The 15,582-nt window shown below is 33.7% G+C and overlaps 1 protein-coding gene across 1 annotated transcript in view; it reads left to right on the forward strand.

Moving 5' to 3' along the window:
- The window catches only part of LOC149799776 (glycerophosphodiester phosphodiesterase 2-like), a 96,923-nt gene extending 82,552 nt beyond the window's left edge, over positions 1-14,371 (forward strand). The window contains exon 14 of the mRNA XM_089959164.1: positions 2,075-14,371. Within this exon, the coding sequence (XP_089815290.1) occupies positions 2,075-2,366 (292 nt within the window). The 3' untranslated portion in view covers positions 2,367-14,371. The remainder of the gene's footprint in view (positions 1-2,074) is intronic.
- Positions 14,372-15,582: the final 1,211 nt, after the last annotated feature.

Consider the following 15,582-nt stretch of genomic DNA (forward strand, 5'->3'; position numbering starts at 1 on the left):
GAATTACAGAAGGCAAATTAATAGAAATTTATTTATATTTAAAAGAAATGGAAAAGAGAAGATAATAAATATAACAAAGAAAAAAGGCCTCAGTTGGGCTCAAACAACTACAGTCTCATACACTATTACTAAACTGGAAATTGCTTTGCCAGTATACCATCAGTCTGCTTACACGAAATGCTGTCAGTTTACTATATATAAGCAAGATGGTCAGGTTCCTTAGGTTAAATATATATCCCAAACTTCCATGATCTGCTTCTTGTTATTTTTTTAAATAAATATCTGATTTTATACACATCATTATAGTATAGTAACAGACTGTACAATAATCCTTTTCTTCAAGAAATATTTTTTTGAAAATTGCTACAACCAATGGTACATGTTATGATTTGCCAGTAGTCTGGTGAATTGGTCTATTTTAATTCAAAATTACAGATGTTAATTTAAAGCTTTTCATGAAATTGAAACAAATGACTAGTGATAAGATTTTTAATGAATTCATTGCTGATTTCATAACTTTAATGTACAAGTTTGATTCTCATTATTATTCATTTTATGATTCTGTTTTCCTGAGTGCCAGTATATTTGAATTCATACAAGAGTAGAATATAAATAATAAATGCGTTGAACTACTTAATGTGATCAATGTAATGAAAAAATACACAGGGATTATTCTTCTTACCATCAATCCTTTTTAACAGAACATTTTTGTCAAAAATAGCATAACCGGCTGCCACTTTTTTGTTGTTGCTGTGAGCATCATTTCTCAATTCACCTCTTCTATATTTAGCTTATCTCATCCAAATATTCCAACTTGTGCTGAAAAATGTCTGATAATGCAACCAGAAACAAAAAGAGAAAAACATACATTCTCCCAATCAAATAGCAATTGCAATTAGAACATTAATTTTGTTTAAAGAAGCATAAAATATCATTTTCTATTGTTGTGAAATATGCCTAAAAGTTATATTTTGATGGATATGACAGGTGTACAAAGAAACAGGTTTTGCCTTCATTTTTCTGCTCATTAGTAATAAGCACAAACAAGAACATTTATAAATTTGCATGTGTTTGATGGTTACAAAACATATTTTGTCAAAAATGTTAAAAAGTGTTCTTTATTGCACTGTTTTTTATTAATTCAAAGAGGTGATTATCTGGTAAAGTATTTTGATTGAACACAGACCTATTTAGGAATAAAATTAGCTGTTAATTTCACATTATTTCATTATCTAATGTGTACATATCTTGCAGTTGATATGGAATAACCATAACAAATACTCTTACTAACACTTTAATATATTGCTAATTTGGAGGCCAAAATGGGCCCATTTCGAAATTTGCCCATCACTGCATGTATATACTATGACCCATCATCTGTTAAAGAGACTTTGTGGCAGAAGTTTAGCACCAGGTAAGAACTGAATGGAATCCAGAATACTTTGCTGTTTTTAGTTGAAAGCATATGCAGTTATTGGTTATGTCTGTCACTTCACGATCCTAATGCTTTTTTTAAAAGTTCTCTATTGTTCTGATATAAATGAGAAAGAGTTATTTTCCTGATGGCAACATGTCTTCTAAAATATAGATTGTCTATGCAGACTTTTCTGTGGAAAAATCAATTTTAACACTGCATTGATTGATTAATCAATTACCATATGTGCTCAGTTGTAAGTTGGGTCCACCTGCAGTCTGCATAGACTCACATCTACCGTCACATAATGCACCAGCAGATCTGTGTCTATGTATTTTCTTTGGAGTAATGAGTGGAATAAGCAAGATAGACCCAGATATGCTGATGCATTATACAAAAATAAACAAGGGTCTATGTTGTTTGCAGTTGGGCCCTATTGATGGATGAATTTGTAGAGCAATCATGCCAGCCCTACTTTTCTGGTGGTGACAGCATTGTCAGTGTCAAGGTTAAGCTACTGTTGTATATATTTGCACTAACATTTTGTCAAGTCATTTAAAAGGGACAGGGTATAGAGATAAATCATTTTATGGATGGATGAGACATACACCAGCTTCCAAACAACTATTTTGAAACGAAAAGATTCTTTATCCATTTCAGAATACACCTATTTGGCACAAGATTCAGTCCAGAGACATTGTCATTGAATTCCCATACCAATGGCAATGCTTTCGCTACCTCTTACCGTGCTCGCAGATCTATGAAGGAAAAACTTCTCATGAAAGATGTAACTTCAGAGAGTTTTGAATCAGAACCTGATCAAGAAAATTACATGGGAATCGAAAGTAATTACACTGTCCAGTCAGCAGATGGGCAGATTATTGCACAAAATTATCGGAATGAGGGTCAGCTTTATCAAGCAGAAGTGGAATTAGCACAGGACAGGAAGTAAGGATGATGAAAAGTCAGAGCTTCAGTTCAAAGTCAGCTTACCAAACATATGTTGCATTAGCTTAATGCTGGCATTAAGCTTTGGGGAAATTCAAATCTTTTCTTAAAAACAGCTTTAGTCTACTTGACTGTGATTGATTGTTTATTAAGGATGTTATTACAATAATAATTAGTTAAACATTCACATTCCATGTCAGTAGTCCAGGTTATATGTTTGTCTGCACATCTGCACCAGAGTGTAATGTGTTTGTATCTGTGTGTGAATATAGGCTTTATCCTGTTTTTTTGTAGGTAAAAACGTTGTTTATTTTTGTCCTTTCAGTTAAATTAAGATTGAAATTCTCCTGTGTTAATATTTTCGAATTTTAAAGGATAAATATTAAACTCCTGCTTATGAAATGTATTGCCTTAATTCAGGCATAGGAATGTTAATAGGATTTAAATTTTTTAATTAAAACATCACCAGATCACATAAATTAACATGTTGTGTGTATAAATGCTGTTGATGATCTGATATGGTAATATTCTTAGTAGGAGGTCATTTAAAGTAGACTGGATTACAAGCATATTTACAGTAGACTGGGTTATGAGTTTTCGTTCAGTAATATATTATTTCCTTTTTTTCAAAAATTGTAACAGAGGCATCATATCCAACATTCACATCCCATAATTCTCACAGTGGGTTACCTTCCCTCACCAGTCGTATAAAACCACTGGTTTCACAATTTCAAATTTGCAGGAAACTGGCAGAAAGGCTTTTTTCTCTCACTTAAACCTTGTTTTTTAGAATTTTCCAAAAGTAATACTGTGAAAACTTTAATGATTGAGCTTGCAAATGTATTGCTTTGATAGTAACATTCTTGATATTTTCATAAAATATGAATTGCCCTCTAAAATAACAGAACTTAAAATTCAAAATTAGGCTGACACAAGGGTTGAACAGCTTGTGCAGATGTGGCAGTTTGTCATCTGGTGAGCAATTAATGTGTAGGAGTTACCTCCCATTAAAATATTGATCATTGGTCAGGTCTTGCAAATATACTGTATCAGATTGTATGAAGATTACCATTGGTTTTTCACAAAGTTGACCAATAATAATAATAATAATAAATATAATAATAATGCAGTAGTCTATATTCATATGTACCAATGACAAATACCTGAAGCATTGTTTATACAGTATAGAATTTGTTTTTTATTTTCCACAACAAAATGTAATAACCAAAGGTTCCACTAGAATAATATGAAGAAAAAAAACAGAAGAATAGTTATTTAATTTGAAGAGGGTAAACTTCTTTCTTGAGGCCCTCTATGCTGAAGAATGAAAAAGACAGATTATTAATTACTGAAACTATTTCCATAAAATTTCATATTGTGTATTATATACACCAAACTGTGAAGAACACAGGCCCAGATCTGTCATCATCGACCTATATCTGGCAGTGCAGTATGTGACAACAGACTTGATTCTTTATGGTTTGTATTAAGCCATCATGCAAAAATGGGGTATATGCAAATTTGCCAGTGCAGTATGCAATAACAAATTTTGGTTCTGCAATATTGGCATGAAGTCATCAGGTAAACACAGCATAGGTCAATACAACAAGTCACAACAGATCTGGTTGTTAGCATGAAGTCATCAATGTAGACTCGGATTTGAAAATGCAGTATGTCATGTAGACCTAGATATGTCATTGCAGTATCCACAGCAGATTTGGTTCTTTGCTCTTTTGTTTGAAATTGCATGGTGGTAACATAGCATATATCCAGATCTGTCAATGCAGTTTGAACAACAGAATTTTGTTCTATACTGTTTTTATGAAGTCATAAGATGAACACAAAGTATAAACACGAATCTGCAGGCAACAGAGTTGGTCTTTCACTATTTGCAGCTAGATATGCATTATGCAAAGTGAGTATAATAATACACTTAACTCCATTTATATAAAAAAATGTCAGATATTCTGAAGAACATAACTGTGTTTTACATAATGTTTTGTTCATAACAAAATTAATATATTATTTGGGGGTCCTTTGGGCTTCATTATGTCCAGTGTTTACAGCATTTCCGTGTCCAATTTTTTGTTCACATTTTGCTTACAGTGCTTGGCTTTCATTTATTTTGAATTCTTATAAATCCATGTGAACAAGTTTTAATTCATATATAAAAAGTTAGATCTGTATAACTGCAATGTTTCAGACTTTGAGTTACTTTTTTGAAAATGTCAGACTAAATGTATATGCATACATGTGCTTGCAGGATTTTATAAAGAAGCATTACAAAAAAAAATAAGATATAATGATTATTTAATGCCAGTGCCAATGCATTTATTTGATTCTTATGCTTGATATATACCTTATTTTGTTGAAAATCTCAGTCATTTCAATATGTTGTGCATAGGCATAAAATAATGACCATACTTTTCTTATGTAATCTTTTCACATGGTAGTTATAAAATCTCCTGCAAAATTCAGTCCAAATATTCCATTAAAATGTTTAATTTTATTTTTGTTTCAAATTTTTGTCTTAAATTTGCTTTTATTATCAGCAATTTGTTTGTCTGTCCTCAATATTACTTGGATCAGACAAAAATTCTTGTTCCAAAAACCTATAGTTTATAAACAGTATAATGATGTCCTTAAAACATATGAATGGTATACTGTTATATGATTAAAATGTATGAATGGTATACTGTTATATGATTAAAATGTATGAATGACGTACTCAAAATGAGGTTATTAAAATTCATGAATGTTTTACTGGAAGGAATGTCATTAAAATGTATGAATGATTTACTGAAAATAATGTTATAGTTTTAGAAAGTTAACCAATTAATCAAAAAAGGCAACAACTGAAACAAATATTGCAGCTTCTTAAATTATTAAGACTGTCATTAGTGTGATAAAATATTGACTTGTTCAATTAAATACAGAATTAAATTTCCTTGGTTCACTAGTGCATTACCAGTTTAATAGACATTTTCCATATATAGCCATATTTGTTTGAATCCATCATTGTCTTGCTATAAGAGGTTAAATGTGTTTCACTGTTTAGGTCATGGACCAGAAGCGCTTATAGGATGGTCTGTAGCCCATAATCTGTCAGTCAATCCATCCATTCATTAGTATAAATTATTGCTACTCCTCCTAAACTACTTGGAGGATTGCCATGAAATATGACACACTTTCATCCCTTATTTTAGTTGTTCTTAAATAAAAATGGTGACAATTGGTTATCCAATATTGCCATCTTGACAGTCTTTCTATCAGTGCTTCTTCTGAATAGATAAATAATCATATTAGCATGGGCATTTCACTTAAAGACTTTTTATGATGTCTAGTTAGTCTTAATTGAAAATGTTGCTGATCTGAAGCCCAGTATGGTTGCCAGGGCAGTCATCTTGAAAATCTTGTTATTGCTACTCCTAAACAGAAAGTCGTGTTGAACTGGGTTTTCACTAGTAGCATTTTTATGGTGTTGGTCTTAAGTGAAAATGTTGCTACTCAGACTTCCAGTATGACCACCATAGTTGCCATATTGAAAATGGTTTTGATCTGATGCCCAGTGTGGCAGCCATCTTGAACTTTTGTTACCATTACTCCTGAATGGAAAGTCATACAGACATGAGTTTTTCACCAAAAGACTTCCTAATAAATGATGCTGCTCAGACATTTAACAAGGCTGTCACTCTGCCCATGTTGAAAATGTTTGTTATTTCTCCTCATTGGTTAGTCATATCGCTGGATGGTTTTTCACTTAAAGATTTCTTGTGCTGTCAAGTTGGCCCTAAATGAAAATGGTGCTGATCTGATTTATAACGTGGTGTATATGGCAACCAGCCTGAAAACTGTATTGCTGCTTCTCCTGCACAGAAGGTCGTTATCAACAAAGGGCTTTCGCCAAAAGACTTTTTGTGACATCTAGTTGGTCATAAATGAAAATAGTGCCACTTGGACATCACTTGAAAATCTTTTGATGCACCTCCTGTTGAAAAAAAAATCTTATTGGACGTTCACCAGTTCTTCATGTGCTAACAACCAACCAGTCTTTTTCGTACACATATGCCTTGCATCTGTCCATTTGAGATGCTATACTTGCTCTGACTGGGCCATATATTTTTATGTATAGCCTCACTTTCTCATTTTTTAAATTGGTTACAAAATTGTTTTGATTTATAAGAATATGAGTATGATATTATATTTGACCCTGTACCAAGATATAGAGACTATACAAAGCTATTCAGATGATATATTCCATTAACTAACAAAATATAATTTTCTTTGAATTCAGCATAATGACAAGCATATATATATATCATATCATATCAGCATCTCTAATTATCATATTACATAGCAGAAGAGATATATATATACAAGTATATGTCAAGTTCTATGTATCTAGTTGTCTTTCTTGAATCTTTTTTGTGTTTTTCTAATTGGTTTTTCTTTTAAATTTAAAGTGGCAGAGACTGTGTTAATGAGAAGTAACTGGTATCACTGCAAGTGGAGTGTATGAGATCTAACAAACATGCTGTTATGTTAGTATGTAAATATTATGCATACAAAATTCATAATAAAAGGGATGACTATATCTCTGATGTGCATGAAATGTCATATTGAAATTGATGAAAATGCATTTTTGTGCACATTACAAGTTTTATCATATTCCTGAGATGCTGCCAGGGCAAGCCCATTGTTCACAACATTTGGACACATTCATGCACTTGGAGAGCTGTGCTGTGGGGGAATTCCCACAAAATAATTTAAAGTCGTGCATATGAAAATGTGTTTTAAACAGTATGCAACTTTTATTCAACCTTTCACCTTTAAAGTACTTTTTGAAGATGCAAGTATAATCATTTGAAGTAGCCCTTGTTGCAACATCCGTTGTTTTTCAGGTAAGCAACTGTATACACAGCGGATTTTTCAGCTTGACATGAAAGAGAGATACTGAAGTGGTAAATATTGAACTATGGCTGTTTTCTCCATCTTTTTTTTATACAACAACCTCCTTTTTGACAACAAGGGGGAAGCTTCCCCTTCAGATAAATTCCAGGCAGCATCTCTTTATTTCTATAAAGCATCCGTCAACTTTTAAGGTAATGTAAGCAATAGCCCAGTGATCAGTGACATAGACTGCATGTAATTAGAATATGCTCAGCATGTTCTGTCAACTATACAAAGAATTTGGATGGATTGTGGAAACCATGATTGTCATGGCATGATCATTGTATGTGATATGTGTAACATAGACATATAAAATATTCATCACATCATAAATAAATGGAGCTGAGTTACTTGGATCTGTTACAAATGAAAGATTCTTTGGTGTATCTAATCGAGAATTCTTCAAGACCAACAAATGTTGCCACCCCCATGTAAGAATCACTTCGCAAAGTGATTGTATATTTATACAAACAGTACTAATCCATATGGCAAACAAATGACAAATTGCACGAGTCAAGGCACAAATTTTCTGTGGACAAAACTTTCTCATTTAAAAATATGACCATGTTATAAGTGAGAACTTGGATGCTGACAAAGAGAATTTAAAAAGACAACAACACATGAAATGATAAAGCTTTGATGAATTCATATATTTTATATAGTTAAAACTGCTCAGATTTGAGAAACTTAAGATTGGTCAGACACGCTATGCTATTTTGAATAAACAAGGATGGGCTGAAGGGTATCACATTGTTTTGGTATGTATGATAAATCTCAGTATATAAGCCTAGGTGTGTGCTGATTGGTTACCAATAGGCAGAAATATGTTCTAATAACCAGGATTGTGCTTTAGCCTGAAGGAGTCAAGTTTATGTCATTTAAGGTTAGGATAGATATATTCAATAGGTCATTGTGTATCCACATCAAATAAGGTAACAGCCGTTACTGATTGGCCATTTGGAAACAAATGATATTCTTTTAAATTTTAAAGCAACATTAGAAACAAGTTTAATTTTGATATAGTTAGGACATCCCAGCATATCTCTGCAGTATGATCAGAGTGATCCTTGTCTTAATACAGAAAACACTGTGTTCCCTTGACTGTACTTTGAAAAAGGGTTTAACACATTAACCCCTGGAGGTTTTTGTCGTTTTCGCCTGAAATTCTAGTAGGAAACACATTTTGAAAGCTATTTCTAAATGCATCTGAAAATACCAAATCCCAGGTATCTTTGAATAACATACTGCCTAGTTGTGTTAGAAACATCGTTTTTCATTGGCTGTTTGGCTCACGCATGAGCAGAAGGGTAAAACTTGGATTTATTTTTTGCCAAATGGACTCGTTATTTTTGTATAGAGACCACTCTTTATTCCAGTCTGTTTGCAGTTCATACCGGTTTGTCTTAGACCAAAAAATCTAAAATCCGGACACAAGATCGGATCTCAACCACGAGCTAATTTGGAGAGAAAAAAATCGGTTAAAAAAATTGAGATTTTTCCCTCTATATTTTGTAGTGCAACTAGAAATTCCAGATTATTTGGTATCATTGTAGAGCTACATCTGTCTACCTTTCTATAATACCACCCACTTTAGTGTATCGTGCATGACCATGATGCTACAGAGCTCAGCAGTAGGCAACTACCTCCTGCCATGTTAACTCGTCGCTAGAGGTTAATGTGTTAACAGTAACATGAATCCAGTTGCAAAGAGCATAAACCCTAGTTGAGGTTATGATAATGATGTATGATGGTGGGGACTTTATATCTAAGACCAAATGTACAGACATTTTCAACAGAGTTGTCAGATCCTAGTGATCTGGTACTTGTGGTCAGTTTATTGGTCTCTTGTAGTCATATCACTGGTATACGGCACTTGTGGGCAGATGACCACTATCTGGAATAAAGTTATATAGTAATAGTGCATTCTACATTTTCAGAGTGATTTTAGGGATAACAGTATAAATAGGAATTTGCAAAGCTAAGGTAATCTCAACTACACAGATCTAACATCGCATAAAACCATTACTTGTGGCCAGTTCACTGGTATCTAACATCACATAACAATGTGGCAGATTAGGATCTGTTAAGCAAGTGAACAGCACAGATCCCAATTTGATGGCACATCAGCAGATCCGTTTATGCTATTTTAAATTGGATACATGCTGTACATGAAGAAATACTTTAAGAAAGCATCATAGGAATATTTCTACATTGTTCTTTTCATTATTTTGATCATTGACGGGAAAATGGGTCACAGTGACATGACATTATAGGTAGATTTTCGTTTGGTGAGCAATTTTTTCAGTGGAGCTTTGAAGCAATTTTTGTTGAGATGACCATGGTGAAAGTTTGACAGCAATTACTTTGTTATCCATGTGCATGTCCAAAGATCATTGTCCATACACATTCTAGATTGTGTGTGTGTGATTTGGATTTTTAACGTAGCTTTAACAATGTTTCAGTCATATTGCTACGATGTCTGCAGTGTGGTAGTTTATAGCAATGTCTAGCACTGGGGCATCATGCCGCCGACATGTAGCATGATGTCCCACACAGTCACATTAGCCTGACACCAAGCCGACCAGTCATAACACTAACCTCTTAATACTGAGTACCAAGCGAGGCAGCTGTTAGTACCAGTTTTGTAAGTCTTTGGTATGACTCAGCCGGGGATCGAAAACCCACGACCTCCCGCATCTGAGGTGGACGCTCTAACCACAGGAGCGGTCACATTCTAGATTAACAGTAATGTTAAGTTTTAGATTTACCTCACTGTTTAAGTTTTATCCTTAGCTAAAAAACAATGATGGGCTCACCAAAAGGGGTCACTTGTTTGTTTTTTTATTGGGGGTTTTTTTGGTTTACAATTGAAGCTATAAGAACACTGAATTGCTTATTTTTGTATACATAAGTTTTCATGTTTTTTGAGAATTTTTTATGTTTTTTTTTTTTGTTAATTAGATTAGATATGTCTGACTGGTGAGAGAGGGGGTCCTGAGAGGTTCTCTTGTATTTCCTGGTAGTTAATTAGATCTTAAATTTGTTGCTTTTACTAATTTAGATTCCAGAAATTTCAAGTATGAAAATAAATCCGCACCATTTACAACATGTATTATTTTCAAAATGTTCAATATAGTTTAAATAAAGCTTAAAACTTTATAAATTAATACCCTGGAAGTTCCTGACAATTTGCATCCAATATCTTTTTCTTCTTCTGAAATATTACATTCTGATGCAAATAAATAAATGTAGCAAATGTCCAAAGTTTACTTTTAATTCCTTTGTAAAGCATATTGACATTTTTAATACAATGTAAAGTGTTGTGTTTAAAGTTATTTGCTTGTGTATAAAGTATACCCAAATGAAAATATAAACCCAGCTCATTTGTCACATAATGTACCAACAGATCAAGGTCTACACTGATTCTAGTCAAGCTGCAGATGCTCATTGGTTAAGTCATGGACTTGTGATCAGAAGGGAATGGGTTTGTTTTCCACCATCAGCCAGGGTCATCTACCATAGTGTGAAATTGTGCAAAGCACTTTGCTTGCCACAACATAATATAGCCCTCATAGTGTTGATGTGTAACAAACACCAAACAAAAGTCAGAACTACACCAGCTGTATGATTTCCTTCAAGCTATGCAGACCCTTCATCTTCCAGTACAATATGTGATGATAGCTCTGGGTTCATGCTATTCGCTGTTGAGTGCAGGTTTTAAGTAAGCAAATGTTTTTCTTTTTATACAAGAGATTCTTTCATGTTAAATCATGTGATTCTAAAGACACATGTAGCCAGTGCTTGCATGATGTTCATGCATATTGCTTGTCAGATAAGGTGAAACAACAAGTATTTTTGTGAATATTTTTCACTTTGTTTTGTTACATTTTAATGCATACTCATGTATTAACATTTTATCCTTTGAAATGTATAGCATTATTTTCTACCAGTTTTCACTAGCTTAGTAATGGAAAATGCACAGGAGTGGTTTGACAAATATAATGCTGTTTTCTTTTAAACTATAAAAAAGCATCATGACTTTCTGTTGCCAGTAGCAACCATGCATTCATGCCAAACAGCTGGCAATAAAACCTTGACATGTTAGTACTGTCACTGACAGGAAGTCTGCATTTCATAACGAGTCTACATACTGCATACGGAATTTAGGTGCAGTACAGACTTTCTCTTAAAGGTCATTTTAGCAAGAGTTGTTTACCCCATCCATGTCAGAGGGCTAATTTTCTTTTTCTTTACAGAAATTCATTACATTAAAATATTATGTATCTTCTCCATGACAATACACTATGGTGTCAAACAATTATGTCATGGATCTTCAAGTTAAGAATTAATTAAATTCAAAATTGGTAGGGGACAGAAATAAAAATAAAGTTGTATATTTGTCCTTGTACTAGCAGGTGAGCACATGGTATCAACATTTTAAAATTGTTATTCAGCCAGATTTGTGATGAAGTTTAATCTTGTATTAGCAAGAATTCACATTTGGGAACCCAGGTTACCAAATGTTCTCAAGTGTTTGCCTTTACAGGTCTTGCATCACACCTTGATCCATGTCTTAGCATGACTAATGTGAATATGTGTTAAAGCTTGCTAGTAGCTTTCCACGAGTCAGAGATTCTTACCCTGGTTTTTCCTTCACCAAATATATTGACTGCCATGTATAACTTGTCATGTACTGATAATGGCATTAAAGCCACAACACTAAACCAATCTCCATATTTTATTTAGTTACTGTGGATAATTGATTTAATACACTTACATAATTCATCCATATAGTGGTGCAGCCTCTTGTTGATACATTGATGGGAATCAAACTTCCACCCTTCTGGTCATTATTCCAGTCGATTAGGGCTTCTCCATTTAAAAATACATAGTACCCAGAAAAGGCAGTTTTTTAAACATATATGCCAGGGTAACTTTTATTTCACAGAGTTCATATTAAAATGATAAGAAAATTCTAAATTGCATCTTTGGGTGACTTTAAAAGTGCCTTCCCAGGGTCCCAGGTATGTTTTAATGGAAATGATCAAGTATATGGAAAATCACTAAATACATCCAACATGGTGGAAAAAGAAAGATGATCTCTGTGAGAAAGTTCCATAGTTTTCATTAACTCACTGGGGCTATAAGTCAAAGTGAGCTCATCAAATGGTCCTTCATCCATCACAGATGCTATTTACAATGCCTTCTCAAACACTGCTTATGCAATTTAGACCGGATTTTGTGATGTGCATTCCGGGTAGCTAAGTCATTCACTCATAAAATAATTATGCCATTACAAAAGATTTTTAAAAAATGTAAACTACTTCTCACAAACATAGTTAACACAATTTGTTCAATGATGCCAATACACTATTAGATGTCTATTTTACTAAATATAGAAAGATGCTGACTTCCAAAATTCATCAGAATTTGACCCAATTTGGCAGAAAACATTCTGGCATGGATGGCAACAGATGATGCTGATTGACTTTTAATAAAGATAGAAAAACCTTTAAATTACTTCTCAAAAACAGATCTGCTCAACATAATTAACCAGATTTGATATAAAGCATCCTGGCATAGAGGGCTTTCAGTTTTTGTAGAAATGCAGTATACGGCCACCATTATTAAAAATTTAAGAAAGGTGGAAACTTCTCAGCATAATTTTAAAAAGAAAACATTCAGACATGAGGGAGTCTTTTTTAAAACAAATGATGCATCTTAAGTTAACCATCAGATATGGCTAAAATCACTACCAACAGAAGTTTTTAAATTCTCGAAAACCATTCAGCTAAATTTGAATATCCTGGCATTAAGGGCTTTAATATTTGTGTAAATTATGCCAATCTGCTATCATTTATGGCTGCTGTTCCTGAAAATAGAAAAGGTTACAATAAATTATTCTAAAAAGCTGCTTAATAAAATTTAATAAATTTGATAGTATATGTTCTTGCCATTGATAATGCTAGTCTGCCATTAAATAAGGCTACCATTACTAAAATTAGAGGGTCCCCAAGTGGCCGAGTGGTCTAAAGCAATCACTGTTACGGATCATTGCTAGCTCACCTATTTGCATGGGTTCAAGTCGTGGGTTCAGCCAGTGTGGATATGTGAGAAAGCATACAGTAGCTTGTGGGTCATTGGTTCTTTCTGGGGTTTTCTCTGGTTCTTTCTCCACCATTTATACTGGCTGCCATGTATAACCTATCTTATGCTGAAAAATGGCATTAAACCCTACTAAAATTAGGAACACATTTACATTTCTTTGTGTGAAGTAACTGAGAATTCAAGTCATGTATTCTCAAAACTTGTTTTTAGGAAGGAACTTGATCCAAAAATGTCACCTAACCTAGACAGCTGGTTAAAATGAATTGGAAGATAGAATTATATAACATAAGCAAGTGTCATTACTTTAGTCTGTCTCTGAATAATTTTAGTGACATGTATTTGTTCCTGGTTTCATTTCTTATTTTGGGATTTTGAACTTCAGCTTTAATTTACTGCATAAAAAGTTCAAGAGTATTACTCTCTCTCATTTTATAGGGAGTCATGGTAAGCTAGCTGGTAGAGCATCAAGTATTGTGGTTTGATACACACGCTGGCCAGCCTTGGTCATCTGTCTTTATGTGACCATGAGATTGGCACTTAGCACTCATTTCCTTTGCATTATATAACCATTCATGTGCTAAATGTGCCATTAAAATGACCAACCAAAATCAAACCATCTATTTTTGGGTGGGACATGAGTCCATAACACCTGACACTTGTACTCTTTAATAGTTGAATGGAACAATTAAGTGCCTTGCTTAACAACACAAAGCTATGATCCAATTGAGACTTGAAAACAGCCACCAGATTCTGTCCACAATTCCATCTACTTGTTTGTGCCACCTCTGGATATATTAGTTAGCTATTTGGATGCAAGTGTATTGTTATGTATACAGATCTCACGTGCATTGCTTGATGAAACTGATATGCAGAGCACTTTGTTTTTTATATTTACTAAGCAGAAATGTGTATAAAATGTGTATTTTTTGGCAATAAATGTTTTGGCAAGAACCCTGTGTGTATATCATTTTTTAAATTATTCCTTTCAACGGTTTTATGCACAGATTTGATGCAATATCAACCTGCCTTATACAGAAATTAGTGAAAAATAAAATCCATCACCAAGGTCAGAAAGGTTCACATATTTGGAAAGAAATAAAATATAAAAATATCATTCACTTGACTGACAAGTCAATAAAGTAAAAAAGTTTATGCACCCCAGCCCTAAATTCATATCTTCAGTTTTCACATCCAATGGTTGTTATTGACACAAAGTGATCTTACATGGCAAATACAAGCAATACAAATATAATAGTAATAATAATAATAATAATAATGAAAAATTACCATATTCAATGTATATTTTCGGACATCTTATTTCTTGAGACACCAAAAATTATTGTTGTTGTTGTAGGGTTTAACACATTTTTCAGCACAAGATAAGCCATACATGGCAGCCAGTATAAATGATGGAGGAAAAACCTGGGATAACCCCAGAAAGAACCGCCAACCCATGAGAAGCTACTGGCAAGCTTTCTTACATGCCCACATTGGCCAAACCCCGAGACTCGAACCATGCAGACAGAGGTGAGATGGCAAATGATCCATAACGATGTGTGCTTTAGACCCCTCGGAGTCCCGACATCAGGAATTAATTTTTTATGTAATTTTATTGAGCACTGTATGTTTTGTGACATTTTTTTCTTGAGTTGTAAGTTGTGGGACACCTTATAAATCATTTGAAAATTGCACGTCAGAAAATGCACTCAAATTTATATAAAAAATATTAAACCATGTACTGGAGATGAAACTCTTTAATCCACTGCAGCATCACCTCAACCCAACCCTTTTCCTGTACACATTCGATCGATTCTTTTGTTGTATGACAATGTTTTAGCTCCCTCATGCCTTGAAAAATTATCATTGGGGCAACACATCTGCTGTGGAAACTGCAGACTAAAATTAGATTTTTTTTATTTGCACCAGTCCTATGAATTCTCACACTTTTAACTCCCTTCTTATCAACAGTTCCTCCACGAATGAGATCAAAGTACACCGGACTTTCATCCATGTTAATGATCATATTGTCAGTGAAGCCATCTTCTATTCTGTCCTTCATGAATTCATTGAATTTTATTTTCTCCTCTAAATCATCTGAAAGATGCTGGGTCATTGATGTCCGTGCATGTAGCACTAGATCACGTCCCTTTAGAAACTGTTCC

This window comes from Sinohyriopsis cumingii, chromosome 5 (assembly GCF_028554795.1).
Source record: "Sinohyriopsis cumingii isolate HCF-2022 chromosome 5, ASM2855479v2, whole genome shotgun sequence".
Taxonomy (NCBI): domain Eukaryota; kingdom Metazoa; phylum Mollusca; class Bivalvia; order Unionida; family Unionidae; genus Sinohyriopsis; species Sinohyriopsis cumingii.